The sequence below is a fragment of the Ahaetulla prasina genome, chromosome 3 (assembly GCF_028640845.1).
Source record: "Ahaetulla prasina isolate Xishuangbanna chromosome 3, ASM2864084v1, whole genome shotgun sequence".
Lineage (NCBI taxonomy): Eukaryota > Metazoa > Chordata > Lepidosauria > Squamata > Colubridae > Ahaetulla > Ahaetulla prasina.
Window position 1 is genome coordinate 214,687,698 of NC_080541.1, and position 20,030 is coordinate 214,707,727.

Below are 20,030 nucleotides of genomic sequence, written 5' to 3' on the forward strand. Positions count from 1 at the left end.
GCAGTGTTCCAATATCTCAGGAGTTGCCACAAAGAAGAGGGAGTCAAGCTATTCTCCAAAGCACCTGAGGGTAGAACAAGAAACAATGGGTGGAAACTAATCAAGGAGAGAAGCAACTTAGAACTAAGGAGAAATTTCCTGACAGTTAGAACAATTAATCAGTGGAACAACTTGCCTGCAGAAGTTGTAAATGCTCCAACACTGGAAATTTTTAAGAAAATGTTGGATAGCCATTTGTCTGAAATGGTGTAGGGTTTCCTGCCTGGGCAGGGGGTTGGACTAGAAGACCTCCAAGATCCCTTCCAACTCTGATATTATTATTATTATTACTTGTCCCACCTTCTGTCAATCTAGCAGTTTCAAAAGCACATAAAAATGCAAGTAGAAAAAATAGGGACCACCTTTGGTGGGAAGGTAACAATGTTCCGTGCGCCTTTGGCGTTGAGTCATGCTGGCCACATGACCACGGAGAATCTTTGGACAGCGCTGGCTCTTCGGCTTTGAAACGGAGATGAGCACCGCCCCCTAGAGTCGGCAACGACTAGCACGTATGTGCGAGGGGAACCTTTACCTTTACCTTTACCTTTACCTTATAGTTGGCATATATGGGTAGAGAATGACCTTTTCTGGACAGAAACACTAGGTACAGGTAATGTCTTTGTGATGTACACTTGAAAAATACATATTCTGTCCATAGATCTCAGTGAAATACACAATATTGTTGTAATGTGCTTCAATTTTCCCTGTTGTAGAGGAACCTGTTTTCAAAGTCACAGCAGTGGATAAGGACCAAGAAGGTCTTGCAAATTCTCAAGTGGTATTTTGCCTGGTCTCACAAACCCCTGACCTACAGCCTCCTCTCTTCACCATTGATCCCACTAGTGGTTTAATACACATTACACAATGCTTGGATTATGAGGTACAGTCCCCGCAAACAAACTTACAATGATGCTTACCTGAGATCTGTATTTTGGCATGCATACTTTCCAGTAAAACTATCCAATAAAATTTGTCTGTCGCCAGTGCTTGTTGATTCTGTCTTCTAGTTTTGTAGGTGAATTGCTAACTTTAATCCATCACCTTAAACTAAATGCTCATCTTAGCTTTTCAGAATATTGCAAATGAACAGTTTAGTGACATGGTAAGTTGAAGGAATGTGGATAGAACTGGTATGTGGACAGTGGTGGGATTCAGCCAGTTCGCACCACTTTGGGAGAACCGGTTGTTAACTTTCTGAGCAGTTTGGTGAATTGGTTGTTGGAAGAAATCATTAGGGCAGAGAACCGGTTGTTAAATTATTCGAATCCCACCACTGTATGTGGAGCCTGGGAGTTGACTAAATTTAACTGCACGTTAGCAGATCACAGAGTTATATTGATCTACTTTCTCCTAGCTGGCCCAACTTCACAACATGTGAGTTGGAAGATAAAGTAAGAGGTAAATTACCGTGTCTGGCACACAAATCTTCTTGCAAGATAAGAGTCTAAAAAGGCATATTATTTGTACAGATGTTACAAGATAATATTTCAATTTGCCTAACATAGCGGTTCTTCACCAGAGTTTTAACTTATGACTATAGAATATCATCCAGATACAGAATATGTTTCAGAGTGAATGCATGAAACAGATATTTTGATAGATGAATTAAAGTGATTCTTATCTATTTGACAGAACTTTGTGTATTAAACTCCTGCATCTCATATAGTCTACTTAATCACGATCTTATATTTTGCCACTCTATCGTTATTATTTGGAGGGCTGCATTTTTAGGGAGGAATTACACAAACCACCCTTATTTTACAATTTTTCCAAAGGATAAGATCAAATTTATTTTGATAAAAAGATCCTTTTCTTAAACATTTAGGCCAAGAGGAATTTCAAACTTGTGATCAGGGCTTCAGACCGTGGATCTCCATCCTTGTCATCAACTGCAACCATCAATATAGCCGTGGAAGATTCTAACAACAATTTACCTGTGTTCATTCAAGAAAATGTAAGATGCTTAAGATTACTACCGACAACATGAAAAACTACTTGGCCCAGCCATGGAAAATAAAAACATCTTCCTTTAACTCATATTTGCAGCACAAAAAATGAGATTTTTTAAAAAAGTAATAAAGCATATTTTTTTTTTTGAAGTCCTTCTTTTTGTGATGGTTAGGGGCACTTGCATTCTTTGAAATGTTGCTGAAGTGCAATTTCAATCTATTCAGCCAATATGACGTATGATGAAAGATCCCGGGATCTGTAATTCAGCAACATTTTTAGGCTATATATTGCCCAATTTTCTAAGCTATGTAAGTAGCGAGCATAGAATCAGTTTGACTGGGAAGTACAAATGAAGAATGGTAACCCTATAGTCTCAGAGGTGCTTTTTTCAAGAGGCACTGGACTTTCTGGTTTTTCTTTAAAGATGTTTTGCTTCTCATCCAAGAAGCTTCTTCGGGTGATGGGGAATGGAAGGATGAAAGCATCCAGGCAGAGCTGAAGAAGCTTCTTGGATGAGAAGTGAAATGTGTTCAATGATAAATCAGAAAGTCCGGTTACCTCTTGAAAAAAACCATCTTTGGGACAACCATGACCTGGATGACTGAAAATCTCCATAGACATGTAACTCTATTGTTGCTTCCTCAAGCAGAATAAGAATTCTGCTGCGACAACTTTCTGGGGCATCATTAACTTATTGGTCCAAATATGAAGGTTTACAGCAAGGAGATCCTTTTGATTTCTCTCACTGGCGACAGCCCTGTCCTGGGATTCTAATTTTTTTACTACCGGTTCTGTGGGCGTGGCTTAGTAGGCATGGCATGGCTTGGTGGGCGTGGCAGGGGAAGGATACTGTAAAATCTCCATTCCCACCCGACTCCAGAAGAAAGTTACTGCAAAATCCCCATTTCCTCCTGATCAGCTGGGACTCGGGAGGCAGAGAATAGATGGGGGCATGGCCAGTCAGAGGTGGTATTTACCGGTTCTCCGAACCACTCAAAATTTCCGCTACCGGTTCTCCAGAACTGGTCAGAAGCTGCTTGAATACCACCTCTGGGACAGGCCAATGGTAAAATTATTCTCATCTACGTGGTTCTCCTGAATTGAAAGAATTCATGGTGACTGTTTCATTCAGAAAGGAAAGCTGCCCTTTGTCCATGCCAGAAAACAAAAGTGGTAAATGGTATTGGAATAGAGGGGATCTTACTTTTGGCTGCTGGCCGTTTTAGAGAAACTCCATGTATCTTCTGCCTGCATATCCCAACTTAGCCTTTTGTCTCTTGGTATTGCTATTGCAAGATGATGTCAGAAATTATATTCTAAGGTGTCAGAAAATTCTTTCTTTGTTTTCCCAAGTATCGTGCAGACGTCCCGGAAGGTAAAACCAAAGATAATATCCTTCGCCTCAAGGTGGAAGACAAAGATAGTCCTAATACACCTGCTTGGAGAGCCAAGTATACCATAAAGAAAGGAAATGAAAGAGGAAACTTCGCCATTGTGACAGATCCTAAAACCAATGAAGGTGTCTTAAGTGTTATCAAGGTAAGGCAGGCTGACAAACATTGAGGTAAGATTTCTAGTGTTGTGACCCAGGCCCAAGTAAGTAGTAATAAACTTAGTGGAAAAATAAACTTTATTCGAACAGCTGGGAATTACTTCATTCCCAGTGTTGTTCAACTCAGAGTAAAACAAATGCCTCCCAAACACAAATTCCTCAGTTATCTCACAAACCTTAGTCCAATTAGGCAAACTGCCAAAGGCCCTTCCTGGCAAATGTCCAGAAGCCACAAAAACAAAGATGTACACGAAGCAGAGGATGCAGCTTCAACGTTGTTTTCCGGCAAAGCTGAAACACCGGTGCTGGTCTGTTTTAAGCCTTATGGGAGGGGCCAATCATCTCTTGGCCCTACTCCTGAGTTGTCCTCTCTGCTTGAGCTACTCTTGCCTTCTGGCAGCTCTCCTCATGTGTGCATTAGGAACAGGCTCCTCCAGTTCCTCTTCCTCACTATTATCAGTCTCTGGAGGCTCTGGAGTCCGCACCTCCCTTCCCGATGTCCCTGGCCTCACCTCAGCCTCATCACTGTCCGACTCCATTGCCAGTTCTGTAGGCTGCTGATAGACCACAACATTTAGAGTCACTTCACTGGCTCTATTGACTGTTGGACATGCAATGCCACTGGATAGTGTCTGATTTAGAAAGATGCAAGAGAAGTCAGAATGTATTAACGGAAACTTTGTGTGTGTGTTTTTCAGCCTTTGGTCTATAGTACACCTTCTCAGAGAAGACTTCTCATTGTTGTGAAGAATGAAGAGTCCTTCTTTATATGCCAGAGAGGCTTTGTGAGCACGATTGCTTCTCCACAATTGCCGGAAGTGTCCGTGAGCATTAACGTCACTGATGAAAACGATGCCCCTCAGTTCAATCCTCCAATTCTTAAGCTTTCTCAGGAAGAAGGGGTGATGCCAGGAACCAGACTTGTACAATACGAAGCTCAGGATCCAGACACAGGACAACACAAGATGAAGTAAGCTTGTGTCATGGTTGGCGTTCCCCTGTGAATGTTGCTGGAGATCTCTTGAAGTAGCTTTCTTACATTTACTCCTTAGCACAAACACCTCCTAGATCAGGGGTGTCAAACTCGATTTCATTGAGGGCCGCACCAGGGTTGTGTTTGATTTCCGGGGGCTGGGGTGTGCATGGCCAGCTCGATGTCACTTGTGTCGAGGGCACCTGTGGTGGCCTGAGTGTTCTGATGGTGAAAATGGGCTCCTGGGCTCTATTTTTGACTGCCATGGCCTCCTGCAACCCTCTGCCAGTGAAAATGGAGCCCGGGAGGGCCACGTGCGGCCCTCCCAAGCTCTGTTTTCAATGGCAGAAGCACCATGGGCCAGCCCTTTGCTGTTTTCAGGGTGGCCCCACGGGCCAAATCTACGTACCCAGTGGGCTGAATTTGGCCCGTGGGCCTTGAGTTTGACACCCCTGTTCTAGCTTTTTCAGTAGTAGTATCCAAGCACAGAATACATTTTTCAGGTAGTTTTGCCAAACTTATTTTTATTACTTTTTGACAGAGGGAACATCCATCATTACCACCACCATCACTTTTTAAATAAAAACATCAAAACAACATTCCTCATTTTCCCCTCCCCATTGTTTGGGGAGGGGGAAATACCCAATTTTTGAAAGCAAGTCATGTGGACCTAATGATTGAAAAGTGGGATGAATTTGGCCAATTCCACCTTGTTAGGCTTATCAGTTTTATATTTGGATAAGATGAAAGGATATAATCTCACTAAAAACTTCAGATTTGACCAGGTCAGGAAACATTCTAATCTAGTCTAGAAATGCTCATGCTCATGCTGTTGCTATTGCTAGAATAGAATAGAATAGAATTTATTGACCAAGTGTGATTGGACGCACAAGGAATTTGTTTTGGTGCATATGCTCTCAGTGTATATAAAAGAAAAAGAAAAAAAATACCTTTATCAAAGGTACAACATTTACAACACAAATGATGGTCATAGGTTGCAATTTAACCCTTAATGATAGCCACAAAAAGTTACAGTCATACAGTCATAAGTGGAAAGAGATTGGTGATAAAAATGATGAGAAGATTAATAGTGCAGATTTAGTAAATAGTTTGACAGTGTTGAGGGAATTATTTGTTTAGCAGCGTGATGGCCTTCGGGAAAAAATGTTCTTGTGTCTAGTTGTTCTGTTGTGCAGTGCTCTATAGTGTCGTTTTGATGGTAGGAGATTGTAGAATCCACTTCTCTAATTCTCGTCTATGGAGATTCTCAGTCCCTAAAAGAATGCAAGTCACCAGCTGGTGGCAAGGCATATAAATCCTTCCATTCCCCACCATCCAGTCAGAGCTGAAGAAGCTTATTGGATGAGAAGTGAAACGTATTTAAAGAAAAACTAGAAAGTCCAGACACCTCTTGAAAAAAAGCACCTTGGGGCTCCTTTAATTCTTGTCTGGGAAATTAAATCTCATAATTACACAGTAGACTTGTTCAGAGAAACTTTCATCAGTTCTTTTTAAGATTAAAAGTTTATTGATCTGTTCTTGATATTCCGTATTTGTCACTCATGTTTAAAAAATTTGCTTTTTTAAAGATATAAAGTTGTGTCAGATCCAGCTGGTTGGGTGACGATCGATGAAAATTCTGGAATTGTGACAGCTGCAAAAACTCTTGACAGAGAATCCCCATTTGTGAACAACAACATGTACACCATTGTGATTCATGCTATTGATGATGGTAAGTTCATTCTCTTTTGTTTATTTTTGAGTTCTTGAGCTTAGGCAAGATAAAGGCTCAGCAAGAATTCAAAGTCATCTCAAAGTCATCCTAATACAGTTTCGGAACTGGTTTTCCCTATGTGTGTTGAAAAAGTTGTAACGCTAGTATCTTTCTCAGAGGTATTGTACAAGTGTTGACACCGTTCCCTAGCCCATAGGAAACATCACTATATTTGCGATGTTTGTGTTCCCATTTGTAAGATGTTGGATGTATGTTTCACTATGTAATGCATGTAATAGATCAAGAAATTTAAAATTTAGCCTGTTATTTGGATCTGAATCATTTAATCCATTGGTGGGTTTCACATTTTTTTACTATTGGTTCTGTGGGTGTGGCTTGGTGGGTGTGGCATGGCTTGGTAGGCGTGGCTTGGTGGGAGTGGCAGGGGAAGGATACTGTAAAATCTCCATTCCCTCCCCACTCCAGGGGAATGTTACTGCAAAATCCCCATTTCCTCCCAATCAGCTGGGACTCGGGAGGCAGAGAATAGATGGGGGAGGGACCAGTCAGAATTTTTACTACTGGTTCTCCAAACTACTCAAAATTTCCGCTACCAGTTCTCCAGAACTGATCAGAACCTGCTGTAACCCACCTCTGATTTAATCACTTCGACTTTTATGATGATGGAGGATTTTTAATGCTGGTGCTAAAAATAATAGGATGCTTTAAGTACCTACAAAGGAAAGTATGAACAAAACGGTAAGGGTTTCTTCCATATATTTTTAAGACAAGAATCTGTCTTAAAATGCTTTTCTGTCATAAACCATTTCCTGAAACTAGTTCATCTGTGCCCACTGATCTGTCCATTTATTTTGAAAGATGCCCAGTTGGGATGATGGATGAGGACTTTGGGTTTAGAACACATAGGGTTTCTATACTGATAATACAGGTGGCCTCTCAAAGACAGTGATGTGGAAAGTTTGCTGAGGAGGTCAGATGTCTACCGTAAAAGTTAAAATCCATCATCACATTTCAGTGTTGCATTACATTTTTGTCAGAACTATTCTTACCTTTCAGGTTTTGTGGTGGGTTTTGCCTCAAAAGACAGATAAGACCAAAAGAGAAAAAAAAATGTGAGGAAGGGGTGGAGGAAAAAATCTTTATACGACATAGTTGGATTTACACAGATAAAATTAATTAAAATGTGAATAATGTCTCCATTAAGAAGAACTTCTTTTAGTTTTATTTTCATTTTCCAACAACCTATTCAATATACAGTCTCTTATTCAACATTAATCATTAACTTTCATTTGTTACTTATTCGGACCTGCCCAGCTACCACTTCCTTCCTTAACAAACCTTTCCTCCTCCCTTCTCTACTTTCTTCTACTTTCTTCATCCTTCCTCTCCTTCGCTTTTCTACATCCTCTCCTCCTTCCCTACTCTTCTCTTCCACCCTTTCTAACCCTCTCTCTTTCCCCTTTCTTCTTCCTCTCCTTTCCCCCTTTTCTACCTCTCTCTTTCCTACCTACTTTCTTCCTTCACTCACTCCTCTCCCTTTCCATTCCCTTCTGAAATGGCAGCTGAGCAGCCCCGATTTCATTTCAAATTATTTCTATTTCTTAATTACATATCTTCAATCATTCCTTTACATTGATCCTTCATCTCCCCCTCTCCCCTTCCCTCCTCCCCTCCCACCCGCTGAGACTTCCCAGAACAAAGTACAGGGTATAAAATTAACAATCATAAATTAAAATACAACATAATTCAAATCCATAGTCATTCCTCTCTCTAAGACCTTAACTCCCCTTCCAGAAACAAAAAAGTACATTCTTCTTCTAGTCCATTATATATCAGTCCATTCCACTCCTAAAATCTTCAGAATCTTCCAATTAAATTAGTATTTCCAGTTCATCAATAATATCCAATCTTCATCGATCAAGACCAAAACGATATTCCATCTTCCACAGATAAAATTAATTAAAATGTGAATAATGTCTCCATTAAGAGGAACTGTTGACAGGTGGACCAAGGCAGTCATAGAATGGATCCCACTTGATAAAAAGAGACCTCAATGAAAGAGATCTTGATGACGTCAGCAAATATTGTGGGTCCAATTGGCAAAAGAAAGCTCAAGGCCGTATTGGTTGGCAACCTGCAAAAGAGGCCTTCATCCTGCAGCAGATAGACAATGGCTAGAATGATGATGGTGATGATGATGATGATGATGAATGTCCCCATATATTTGATTTTTTTCTTCTTTTTTTCTTCTTTTTTTATTTTTTAGATAAGCATACATAAAAACATTTTTAATACAAATATAAACAGTGTGTCGGTTGATTGGTTATAAATCTTTTGTGCAATTTCATCATATTCATAACATGTGATTTATCTAATTTTACATTCTACCAATCTAATATATATCCAAGTATTTTGATCAATTAATCATTTATTTAACTATAAGTATTTCTTCCCTCATTTCATATAAAATGTTCCAAATTTTATGTTAATTGTATTGCATCCTTCATTTCGTCATCTGGAATCAGTGTGTATTTCGACAATTCTTACATTATAAAAACCTCTATCAAACTTCATTAACGTATTTTTTTATCTAACCATTGTGAATGTAGTAACAGCGGCCAGAATTGTTTTTGCTAAAAACTGGAAAAACGAGAAAATACCAACGCAAGATGAAGTTATTATTAATAACTTATTTCTTAAGTTATTAAGAAAATAATAGAATGTGCTGAAATGAGTAAACTGACATTTGAAATTAGAGAGCAGGAAGATAAACAATATTATAAGATACGGGATTTATTTTATCAATGGTTAGATTTTTCTTCTTCTTGTACTATATTGTAACAAGGGAGCAGCTTACAGCTTCTTCTAGAATTTTTGAGAACTGCATGCAAACAAAATTGTTGTTGTTAGTTGCGAAGTCGTGTCCGACCCATCGCGACCCCATGGACAACGTTCCTCCAGGCCTTCCTGTCCTCTACCATCCTCTGGAGTCCATTTAAGCTCATGCCTACTGCTTCAGTGACTCCATCCAGCCACCTCATTCTCTGTTGTCCCATTCTTCTTTTGCCCTCAATCTTTCCCAGCATTAGGCTCTTCTCCAGTGAGTTCTTCCTTCTCATTAGGTGGCCAAAGTATTTCAGTTTCATCTTCTAAAGAGCAGTCAGGGTTGATCTCCTCTAGGACTGACTTGTTTGTTCGCCTTGTTATTATTTGCCTAATAACAAAATTATATAGTCTCAATTATGTAGTTCTGTCTCAATTTGAAGGTTCTGTCCTGCTTCTGTATTTTTTTTTCTTTTTTCTAAAAAAAAATATCTAAATATAGTTTTTTCCCCCAGGTGTTCCACCATTAACTGGCACCGGTACCATCGAATTTTACCTTTCTGACCTGAATGACAATGCTCCAATGCTAGTTACAACATCCTTGACCGTCTGTGAGGGAAATGAAATGGGTCCTTTTCATATAGAAGCTGAGGACAAAGATTCCTATCCGTATGCAGAACCTTTTACGTTCCAATTGGAAGATGCCTTAGAGGATACCGAAAAGCTCTGGAGGCTGGGAGAGAGCTCTGGTAAATGACTGCTAGTTGGGGATTATCATATCCTTTGATCTCACCTCTTGGCAAGGCTTCTTCTGGGAATGGAGAAGAAGCATTGACGTCTCAAGGATCGTCAGTCCTTCAAGGAAGGCCAGGTTAAACTAAAAACTAAAGCCACATCCCGTAATTGATATTTTATTGTTTAAGGCAGCGACCCCTAAATTTTTGGGTGCCAGGGACTGGTTCTGTTGAGGGCGTTTTTTCCACGGACCTGGGGGGAGTGTGGTTTCGCATGCTGCTTGGATCCTTTGTGTACATGGATGAGGCTTTGCTTGTTTGCATGCCCCAGTTCCTGGCAGGCCACAGACTGGTGCTGGTTCTTGGTCTGCAGATTGTGGACCCCTGGTTTAAGCTATAATAACAGAATCTTGAAAGGCTGTTTTGAGTTTCTCTGTCTGCCATTTTAGAATAAAACCAAGGTGGGATTGTTTTGAGTTTCTTTCTCAAGTTTAGTTCAATTTCTGGACTGTGTAATCATTTCTCTACAACTCCCCTAACAGATCTTGCATATTTCTCCAAGGTGATCTTTAAATTGCTTTGATTAACTAATTGATGGATTATGTGCCTTCAATCATTTGCAGCTTCTAATGACCATAAAGATAGATTTTCACCAAGGTGATCTATTCCTTACCTGTTCTTTGAAGTCTCCCAAAAGTACGCTCATCACTACTATTACTGAGTCCATTCTAGTGGTGAAATCCAATTTTTTACTACCAGTTCTGTGGGCGTGGCTTGGTGGACTTGGTGTGGCTTGGTGGGCGTGGCAGGGGAAGGATACTGTAAAATCTCCATTCCCACCCCACTCCAGGGGAAGGATATTGCAAAATCTCCATTCCCACCCAACTCTGGGGCCAGCCAGAGGTGGTATTTGCCGGTTCTCCGAACTACTCAAAATTTCTGCTACCAGTTCTCCAGAACCTGCTGGATTTCACCCCTGGTCCATTCCCTTTCTGATGGTCATACTCTTCTTTTTGTCTCCACCTTTTCCAGGATTAGATCCTTCTCCAGAGAGCTGGCTCTTCACATAATATATTTATAGTTAGTTTATTTGAGCCTGATCATTTGTGCCTTGAGTGAGAACTTTGGGTTGATCTTTTGGGGTGAACCATTTGTTTATTTTCATGGTTATCCACGGCATTCTCAGGATTTTCTAAGACATGACTGAATTTTTAACTCCATTTACATAACATGTTAAAGAATGAATTCATCTTCTTGGTTCATAGAGTATATTAAACAGTAAATAAATCCAATTCAAAACAAATCCAATATGCTGGGTCCAGCCAACATATTTCATTTAAAGAAATCCAGTACAGGACCCCTGGTGGTGAAGCACTTTAAAAATAAGTTGTTAATGCTGATATACTAGTTAATAATGTTCCTTCTTTTTCTTGCTATTGTCGGCATTTCTTTTGAAAGCTAAGCAGTAAGGGTTAAATTTCATTTCTTCAGAAGTATTCAAGGCAGGTGGGCAGCTAGCCCAAGTTGTAGGATTCTTTCCTGGAGCTTTCATTAAAAACCTAGGCAGCTGCAAACATTTAAAGGACTCTTACTCCAGTTGGTAGCATTAGCACAAACCTGCTAGTCTTTATTGCAATTAGTCCTTGGCTTACAACCATTCGTTTAGTGACTGTTTAAAGTTATAATGACACAGAAAAAAGTGACCTATGACAACCTACAACCATTGTGGCATCTCCATAGTCATATGATCAAAATTCAGGCACTTGGCAACTGGTTCATATTTATGAGAGTGTCCTGTAGTGTATATTCGAGGTGGTGACCCTTTGAGAGCTGTATGCAACGAAATTGCATTTTAATGTATGCCGATTAGTGTACATTCAAAGTGACAATAGAGTTATTATTCTAATTCTATGCTGTTCTAATTTTATGCTGTTCTAATTCTATTCTATTCTATTCTATTCTATTCTATTCTATTCTATTCTATTCTATTCTATTCTATTCTATTGTCATGTGATCACCTTTTGCAACCTTCTGACAAGCAGAGTCAATGGGGAAGCCTGGTTCATTTAACTGTGTTGCTAACTTAAGAGCTGCAGTGATTTACTTAATAACTGTGGCAAGAAATGTCGTAAAATGGGACAAAACTCCTTAACTCTTTCACTTAGCAACATAAATTTTGGGTCCATTGAGGTTGTAAGTCAAGGACTACATATAGTACTCTAATGATCTTAGAAAGGATGTAATAATAGTTGAAGTTTGGTGCCCATTTTTTTTTCCTTCTCTCTGTTTTGCAGATAATTCTGTTGAGCTTTTTCTCCTAAAAAGTCTCCCTCCTGGGGACTACTTTGTGCCTCTACTTATACGAGATTTACAAGGGTTTTCCCGGCAACAGACTCTGGATCTCCAGGTCTGCTCTTGTCCTGATGGGATTACTTGTGAGCAACGCACTTCATTGAAAACTGCATCACTGCGTCTCAGTGGAGGAGCAATTGGCATAATTGTGGCTGCCTTTCTATTATGTGAGTAATGTTATTGTCTTGTTATTTTGACTTGTGGAAGAGCAATAAGCCAAGAATTGCAGTTTGTGTGAAGTCTAGATAAGTATTCCCTAGTTTGTTTAGCCATTCCCACTGTTAGCAGTTACCAGTTGGGAATGATCAGTCATCATCTGCCATCAAATTTGGCCTCTGGTGGCTCAACCGACTAATGCAGTCTGTTAGTAACACAGCTGCTTGCAATTACTGCAAGTTCAAGTCCCACCAGGCCCAAGGTTGACTCAGCCTTCCATCCTTTATAAGATAGGTAAAATGAGGACCCAGATTGTTGGGGGCAATAAAAGTTGACTTTGTATATAATATACAAATGTATGAAGACTATTGCTTGACATAATGTAAGCCGCCCTGAGTCTTCGGAGAAGGGCGGGATATAAATTCAAATAAAAAAAAAAATTAATCTCAGTAAGTCAGGTTTCAGACGAATTTGTAATTGGTTACGATGTGTAAAGTAGACCACATCTTTTATTTTATTTATTATGTAAATAATTTATTTTCTTATAATTTATTTCCACTTATAATTTATTTTCTTATAATTTATTTTCACACTCTAATTGTATATACCAGGGGGTCTGCAACCTTAAACACTCAAAGAGCCATTGGGACCCATTTCTCACAGAAAAGAAAACACCGGGAGCCACAAAAACCTTCCCATGCCTAACTATTCCTTGAGCAGCCACAAAACTAGCATATGTAGTTGAATTAAACTTTCTGTTTTCTTCTGAAACTTTTCTTTTCTTGGATTTAGCCATGGTTGGCCTACTGGGGGTTGAAAAGCTCAATAAATTGCGTGCTGGCAGGTGTTGCACATTGGTGGTTGTGACACCTATTTTGAGCGACAGGAAGCCACAGCAGAAGGGTGAAAGAGCCACATGCGGCTCCAGAGCCGCAGGTTGCTGACTCCTGGTATATACCAACTTTTGTATTCTATATTATTCTTAAAATCACTTTTTAGTCTGCTTTTGGGTTGTTAAACAGCTTTATAAAAAGGTGGTATGAATGTTTTTGTGTATTAAATAAATATTGGCTAAGTTCACATTATGGTGAACTGGGAATTTAACACCCGGGCTTTTGAGCAAACAGTAATGACATTGATTAAAGTTTACACAATTCTAGTGTAATGGATAAACAGAGAGGTTTAATACCCATGCAAACAACCTATTATGACTTCACTCAGGCCTGTATATGGATTGTCATGTGACATAGGGATGAAATTGTGAAGCAAGCCAGTATGAGAAAATGGCTTGGTTTCCGGAGTTGACATTGATTCTAAGATGAAGATCATTTACCATTTAACTGGGCAAGATTGTTATATACCCCTTCTTTATTATTCTCCTCCACCTATGTTTCTTAAGAATTCTTTTTTAGTTGGGAGTATATGTTTATACAATATTTGTGATGACCCAGGGCATGACACAAAGGCAACACAGCCAGAGAACCGATATGAGTCCCTTTACTATCACCAACTGTGCCCCCAATATCCCTTTCAACTCTCTGGCCTGGAGAGAGCTCTTCCACCAACCTGTGATAGTCTTTGGCTGCAATACTTCAGTCCCAAACATTGTAAGCAGAAAACTTCTAACAAAAAATCCAAAGGCAAACCAAGGTAATTAATCCTGCAGGACAAGCAAAATAAGGAATTCCACAAGTGAAGTAGCACGGTAGTAAACCAAACCAGTTGGGAGGATGCCAGGATTCAAAGAAACACCAGATAAACTCAGCATTTGTTCCTGACAAAAGCCCCTCCCATTTGCCTTTCCTTTTAAACTCCAGCAGCACTTGTGTCTTGTAAAGAAGATCAGGTCCCTTTCCTCCCTCATAAGCCACGCAACCCACGTTGCTCTCTTCTCCGTTCCTCCCTGCACTGCCTAGGATGAGGAAGGGGTGGGCCTTGGTCTTCATCTGAACCCCCTCTCCCTTGTTCTACCTCTCTCCTGCTCTGCCCAGCCTGACTTTGCTCTTCCCCAGTTTTTTCCATAGCCAGTGGATCCACTCTCTCACTCTCTGTCAGCCGTTCCTCTTCCCCTTCGGATTCGGAGTCCGACAGGGGCATGACGATATTCTTCTTTCTAGCCTGGGTATAAATTCCACAATTGGGTCAAGACAGATAATCTGATACTTTTCCACTTGATTCTCACAATTTTAATGAGACCATCAGTTCATGGGAAATGCTAGCAAGCCATGGTTAATACAGTCACTGTAATTCCAATATTTGTTCCCACACTATAGCTGGTATTTGGGATGAGTTTGACCCTGTAGCTCCCGAGGACGTGGACAGGTTGTTGGGGAGGCTTCACGGCACGATATGTTTACTGGACCCGTGTCCTTCCTGGCTGGTACTGGCCACTCAGGAGGTGACACGAGGCTGGCTCCAGAGGATTATCAACGCTTCTTTGTTGGATGGGGTTTTCCCTGCCGCCTTGAAAGAGGCGGTGGTGAGACCCCTCCTTAAGAAGCCCTCTTTGGACCCGGCTATTTTGGGTAATTATCGTCCGGTCTCCAACCTTTGCTTTGTTGCGAAGGTTGTAGAGAGTGCCGTGGCGCGACAGCTCCCCCAGCACCTGGATGAAGATGTCTATCTAGACCCGTTCCAGTCCGGCTTCCGACCCGGATACAGCACGGAGACAGCTTTGGTCGCATTGGTGGATGATCTCTGGAGGGCCAGGGACAGGGGACATTCCTCTGCCCTGGTCCTATTAGACCTCTCAGCGGCGTTCGATACCATCGATCATGGTATCTTGCTGCGCTGGTTGGGGGGATTGGGAGTGGGAGGCACCGTATATCGGTGGTTCTCCTCCTATCTCTCTGACCGGTCGCAGACGGTGTTGACAGGGGGGCAGAGGTCGACCGCGAGGGGCCTCACTTGTGGGGTCCCACAGGGGTCGATTCTCTCGCCCTGCTGTTCAACATCTACATGAAGCCGTTGGGTGAGATCATCAGTGGTTTCGGGTGAGATACCAGCAGTACGCTGATGACACCCAGCTGTACTTTTCCACCCGGACCACCCCAATGAAGTTGTCAAGTGCTGTCCCGGTGTTTGGAAGCTGTACGGGTCTGGATGGGGAGAAACAGGCTCAAGCTTAATCCCTCCAAGACAGAGTGGCTGTGGATGCCGGCACCCCGATTCAGTCAGCTGCAGCCGCAGCTGGCTGTCGAGGGCGAGTTACTGGCCCCAAAAGATAGGGTGCGCAACTTGGGTGTCCTCCTGGATGATCGGCTGTCGTTTGAAGACCATTTGACGGCCGTCTCCAGGAGGGCCTTCCACCAGGTTCGCCTGGTTCGGCAGTTGCGCCCCTTCCTTGATCGGGATGCCTTATGCACAGTCACTCATGCGCTCGTTACCTCTCGCTTGGATTACTGTAATGCTCTCTACATGGGGCTCCCCTTGAAGTGCACTCGGAGGCTTCAGTTAGTCCAGAATGCAGCTGCGCGGGTTATAGAGGGAGCTACGCGTAGCTCCCATGTAACACCGCTCCTGCGCAGTCTGCACTGGCTGCCTGTGGCCTTCCGCGTGCACTTTAAGGTGTTGGTTATGACCTTTAAATCGCTCCATGGCTTAGGACCTGGGTACTTACGGGACCGCCTGCTGTTACCACATGCCTCCCACCGACCCGTACGCTCCCATAGAGAGGGACTTCTCCGGGTGCCGTCCGCCAAACAATGTCGGCTGGCGGCCCCCAGGGGAAGGGCCTTCTCTGTGGGGGCTCCCACACTCTGGAACGAGCTTCCCCCGGGTTTACGCCAAATACCCGACCTTCGGACATTTCGTCGCGAACTCAAGACTCATCTTTTTATCCGCGCGGGGCTGGCTTAAATTGGGATTTTAATTGTAAATTTATTAATTTTAAACGGGGTTTTTTAGCATGGTAAATTTTAATCATGGGGCTAATTTAAAATAAGTTTTTTAAATCGTATTTTAAACTTGTATATTGTATTGTTGGTTTTATTATGCCTGTACACCGCCCTGAGTCCTTCGGGAGAAGGGCGGTATAAAAATCAAATAAAATAAATAAAATAAATAAATAAATTCTTCTCTTGCTGAAGTGCTTGGCCTTCACTTAATTGAGTGTGTGGGTGTAACTGGAACACGCTAAATCACAGTTTGTTTATTTGGTTTGCTGGATAAACCATAAGTGGCTGGGTCCAGCCCTTCCGCTTCATTTATTTATTTATTTAGAAATCATCATGTTTTGGATTCACCATACATGTTAACCCGAAATCAAATAAACCATATGATAAGGAAGCAATTTGTATAATTTTAGTCCAAACAGATGAAGAATACAGTCAAATGACTCTTCAATCCTCTTTTTTGTTGCAATTTTACCTTTCAGTGGGCCAGACTGTTGCTTTACATACTTGGACTGAAATTTTTGAATTTAGATGTCTGAGAATCATTAATTTTGGTCATATGCTTTTGGATGCTTATTTTATGAGTCGGCTGTGTCCTCACTCTGTGCCATTTGAAAGCAGCTATTCCCCTCTTTCTTAGATGCAACCAGTGGTGGGATCCTTCTGGTTTAACAACTGGTTCAGTGATTGCGCTCTTTGCGCACATGTGCAGTTCAACAAAAAAATCACTTTCCGCGTTAGTGCTAGGGAATTAAAACAGCTGAGGCGCGGCAATCTGCTCTGTTGTGCTGATCAGCTGCGAAGATAAAGGTAAGTAAAGCACAGGGCATGCAGGCCCAGCTGATCATTGGAGCTACCAGTTCGCCTGAACCAGTCCGAACTGGTAGAATCCCACCCCTGGATGCAACCATTGGCAAAGATCCTGAATTAGAAAGTATCTGTCCCATCTCCTTATGAAATAATTTGGTCTCCCATTCTTCTGTGCTTCCAAGAATTCTTAGAATTAGCAATCAAAACACTTTAGGCTGCTGTTCTGCCTTCTCTCCCTCTATTCCCATAATGCATATTTTATTGTAAGAAAGGAAGTTGGGGGAAAAGGCAGGAAAACAAAGGGAAGTGATGGCCCAAGGGAAAAAAAAGACTTTTACTGAAACAGTTCTATCGGGCACAGCTCCAACTAAAATGTGAGCAACTAATAAGATGCTTGAAAAGGGTGTTGAAGAGATGAGGGGTCTTTAGTGATCTGAGCTGGCTTGTTTTCTGAAACTGAGTGGTGCAGTGGCCTAGAGGTGGAGCTCTCGCCTCTCAATCAGGAGGCTGCAAGTTCAATCCTAGGTAGAGGCAGATATTTCTCTCTCTGGGCATACGGAGAATATACCTGTTGAAAAAAACCTCCACATCGGCAATAGGAAGGGCATCTGGCCAGTAAACACTCAGCTCCAATCAGCTGCCCAGACTCAATCCCGCAAGGGATTATAATAATAATAATAATATTTTAATTTTTATACCGCCCTTCTCCCGAAGGACTCAGGGCGGTGAACAGCCAAGTAAAAACAATACAATATATTACAATAAAAACTATTAAAAAAACTTATTCAATGTGGCCTAAATTTAAATATAAAATACATAATATAAAATAACCCCATTTAAAACCGAATTAAAAACCCCTATCAAGCCAGTCCTGCTCAGAAGAATAGGTACGTCTTCAGCTCGCGGCGAAAAGTCCGGAGGTCAGGAAGTTGTCGAAGTCCTGGGGGAAGTTCGTTCCAGAGGGTAGGTGCCTCCACAGAGAAGGCTCTTCCCCTGGGGGTCGCCAGCCGACACTGTTTGGCTGACGGCACCCTGAGGAGACCCTCTCTATGGGAGCGTACCGGTCGTTGGGAGGCATTATGGGAGCATTAAAAGAGGATGATGTTTCTTTACTCAAACTAGGTAACATCATCGGTGCTAGTAAGGAGTATGGTTTGCTGTCAGTTTATATTGACAGCAAAGCACACTCCTTACTAACACTGATCATGTTACTTTGCTAGGGTAATGAAATGTCTGCAAGAAAACAAGCAAGCTCAGAGAACACCGAGGACAACTCATTTCAATCCTGAGCTACAAATATTCTCCTTTATTCCTGTTGAAGAGAGTTGTTGACATTGCTTGTTTCCAGTGGTGGGTTTCTACTGGTTCGCCCCAGTTCGGGTGAACCGGTAGTGGCAATAGCGGGAGGCTCCGCCCACCTGCCCAGATGTCATCACAAACACTCTGCGCATGCTCTGCCATGTGCGTGCTCACAGTTTTGAACCGGTAGTGAAGGTGAGTGAAATCCACTACTGCTTGTTTCTCCTTTCCTTCTATGTAGTGGGCGTGGCTTTCCTGATGTTGTGTTCCTGCATCTCTGAAGTGAAGAAAACACCTGCATTCATTCCATATGAAGCAGGCAACCAATCTCTGATCCACTACAACGAGGAGAGTGAACATGTTTTGGTGAGAAATAATATTATTGGCTACTTTCCTTGACATTTTAGGACTGATCCTAGATTTTTAGCATAAACCTGTGCATCATACTCTAAAGGAGATTTCATTGAGTTCATTGGAATGTATGTGAAAACAAGTATTAGTATGCCGATGTCAGGGATCCGACTGATGCCCTAATAAAAGCAGGAGCCTCAAGCCATTTAGCAAGAAAAAGCCAGTTGTTTATTAGGTGCACCATGTTGGCACGGCCTAAATGAAGCCAGCTCTGACTTCATTCAGTTTGCGTCTTGCCTCTGGCCCTGTTGCCCCCTCTCCACAAGGTGTGTCACCAGTCACATTCCCCAATGAAGCAATTTTGCGGGTCGTAGAAGTCACTCCCTACAGCTGTTGTGGGTCTCCGTGGAAATGGCCTTGACTTTGGGCGGCTAGGATATGTTTTGTTTTGACTGAGGTGTGAATTTCTCGGTGCAGCCGCGAGACGTGATTTCCCATTCCCCTGTCTATGGTAGCTCGGGAGCAGGTCAGGAAAGCTTCATGAGTTGACAGCCAGATTTTAAAGTTTGGTCAATTGCAGCTATCCTAGAAGACTTTCTTTTATTTTATCTATCTGCCTTATTGTCACTTTTAGGATGCACCTGACACCGGGAACCAAGCAACACCATCCTCAGTGCATGCAAAAAATGTGAAGGAAAAACAACAAGTTCTTGAGGTAACTGGGATAAAGTATCACCCTTTCTACAGGTGATCCAATGCTTACAGAAATTATCCAATAAGGAGTGATATGCTGCAGCCAGAACGAAAATGAGTAAGATGATTTTCACTCCAACATTAGTGTCTCCTTCCCACCCTTCTCCGAAGCTTCCCTAATGTGAGCATTTGATCACCCAGGATACATCTGACTTTTTCTTCAACATGTCTTGAACTATTCTACAAGCATTGAATATGAGTACTGTTTTACCAATTAAAATGATTTATGGCCCCAGATATGGGTAGTTCTAATCTTTTTGAAAGGCATAGTAGTACAAGGATCTGAGTCAGATGCTTCAATTCACCTATCATTGGGCACAATTATACCAGAATTTCATGTAGAATAATTTCTTAAATCCTGCAGTTCAGTGGAGGGTTTCAAATATTTGACTACCGGTTCTGTGGGTGTGGCTTGGTGGGCATGGCTTGGTGGGTGTGGCAGGGGAAGGATACTGCAAAATCCCCATTTCCTCCGGATCAGCTGGGACTTGGGAGGCAGAGAATAGATGGGGGAGGGGCCAGTCAGAATTTTTACTACCGGTTCTCTGAACTACTCAAAATTTCCACTACCGGTTCTCCAGAACTGGTTAGAACTTGCTGAAACCCACCT

General features: G+C 41.8%; 1 protein-coding gene across 1 annotated transcript in view; it reads left to right on the forward strand.

Moving 5' to 3' along the window:
• Nucleotides 1-20,030, forward strand: part of LOC131195081 (cadherin-like protein 26) — a 47,435-nt gene that overhangs the window by 20,862 nt on the left and 6,543 nt on the right. The window contains exons 6-14 of the mRNA XM_058176707.1: nt 753-919; nt 1,865-1,993; nt 3,343-3,528; nt 4,240-4,511; nt 6,104-6,246; nt 9,588-9,821; nt 12,101-12,325; nt 18,558-18,682; nt 19,302-19,382. Of these exons, the coding sequence (XP_058032690.1) occupies nt 753-919; nt 1,865-1,993; nt 3,343-3,528; nt 4,240-4,511; nt 6,104-6,246; nt 9,588-9,821; nt 12,101-12,325; nt 18,558-18,682; nt 19,302-19,382 (1,562 nt within the window). The remainder of the gene's footprint in view (nt 1-752; nt 920-1,864; nt 1,994-3,342; nt 3,529-4,239; nt 4,512-6,103; nt 6,247-9,587; nt 9,822-12,100; nt 12,326-18,557; nt 18,683-19,301; nt 19,383-20,030) is intronic.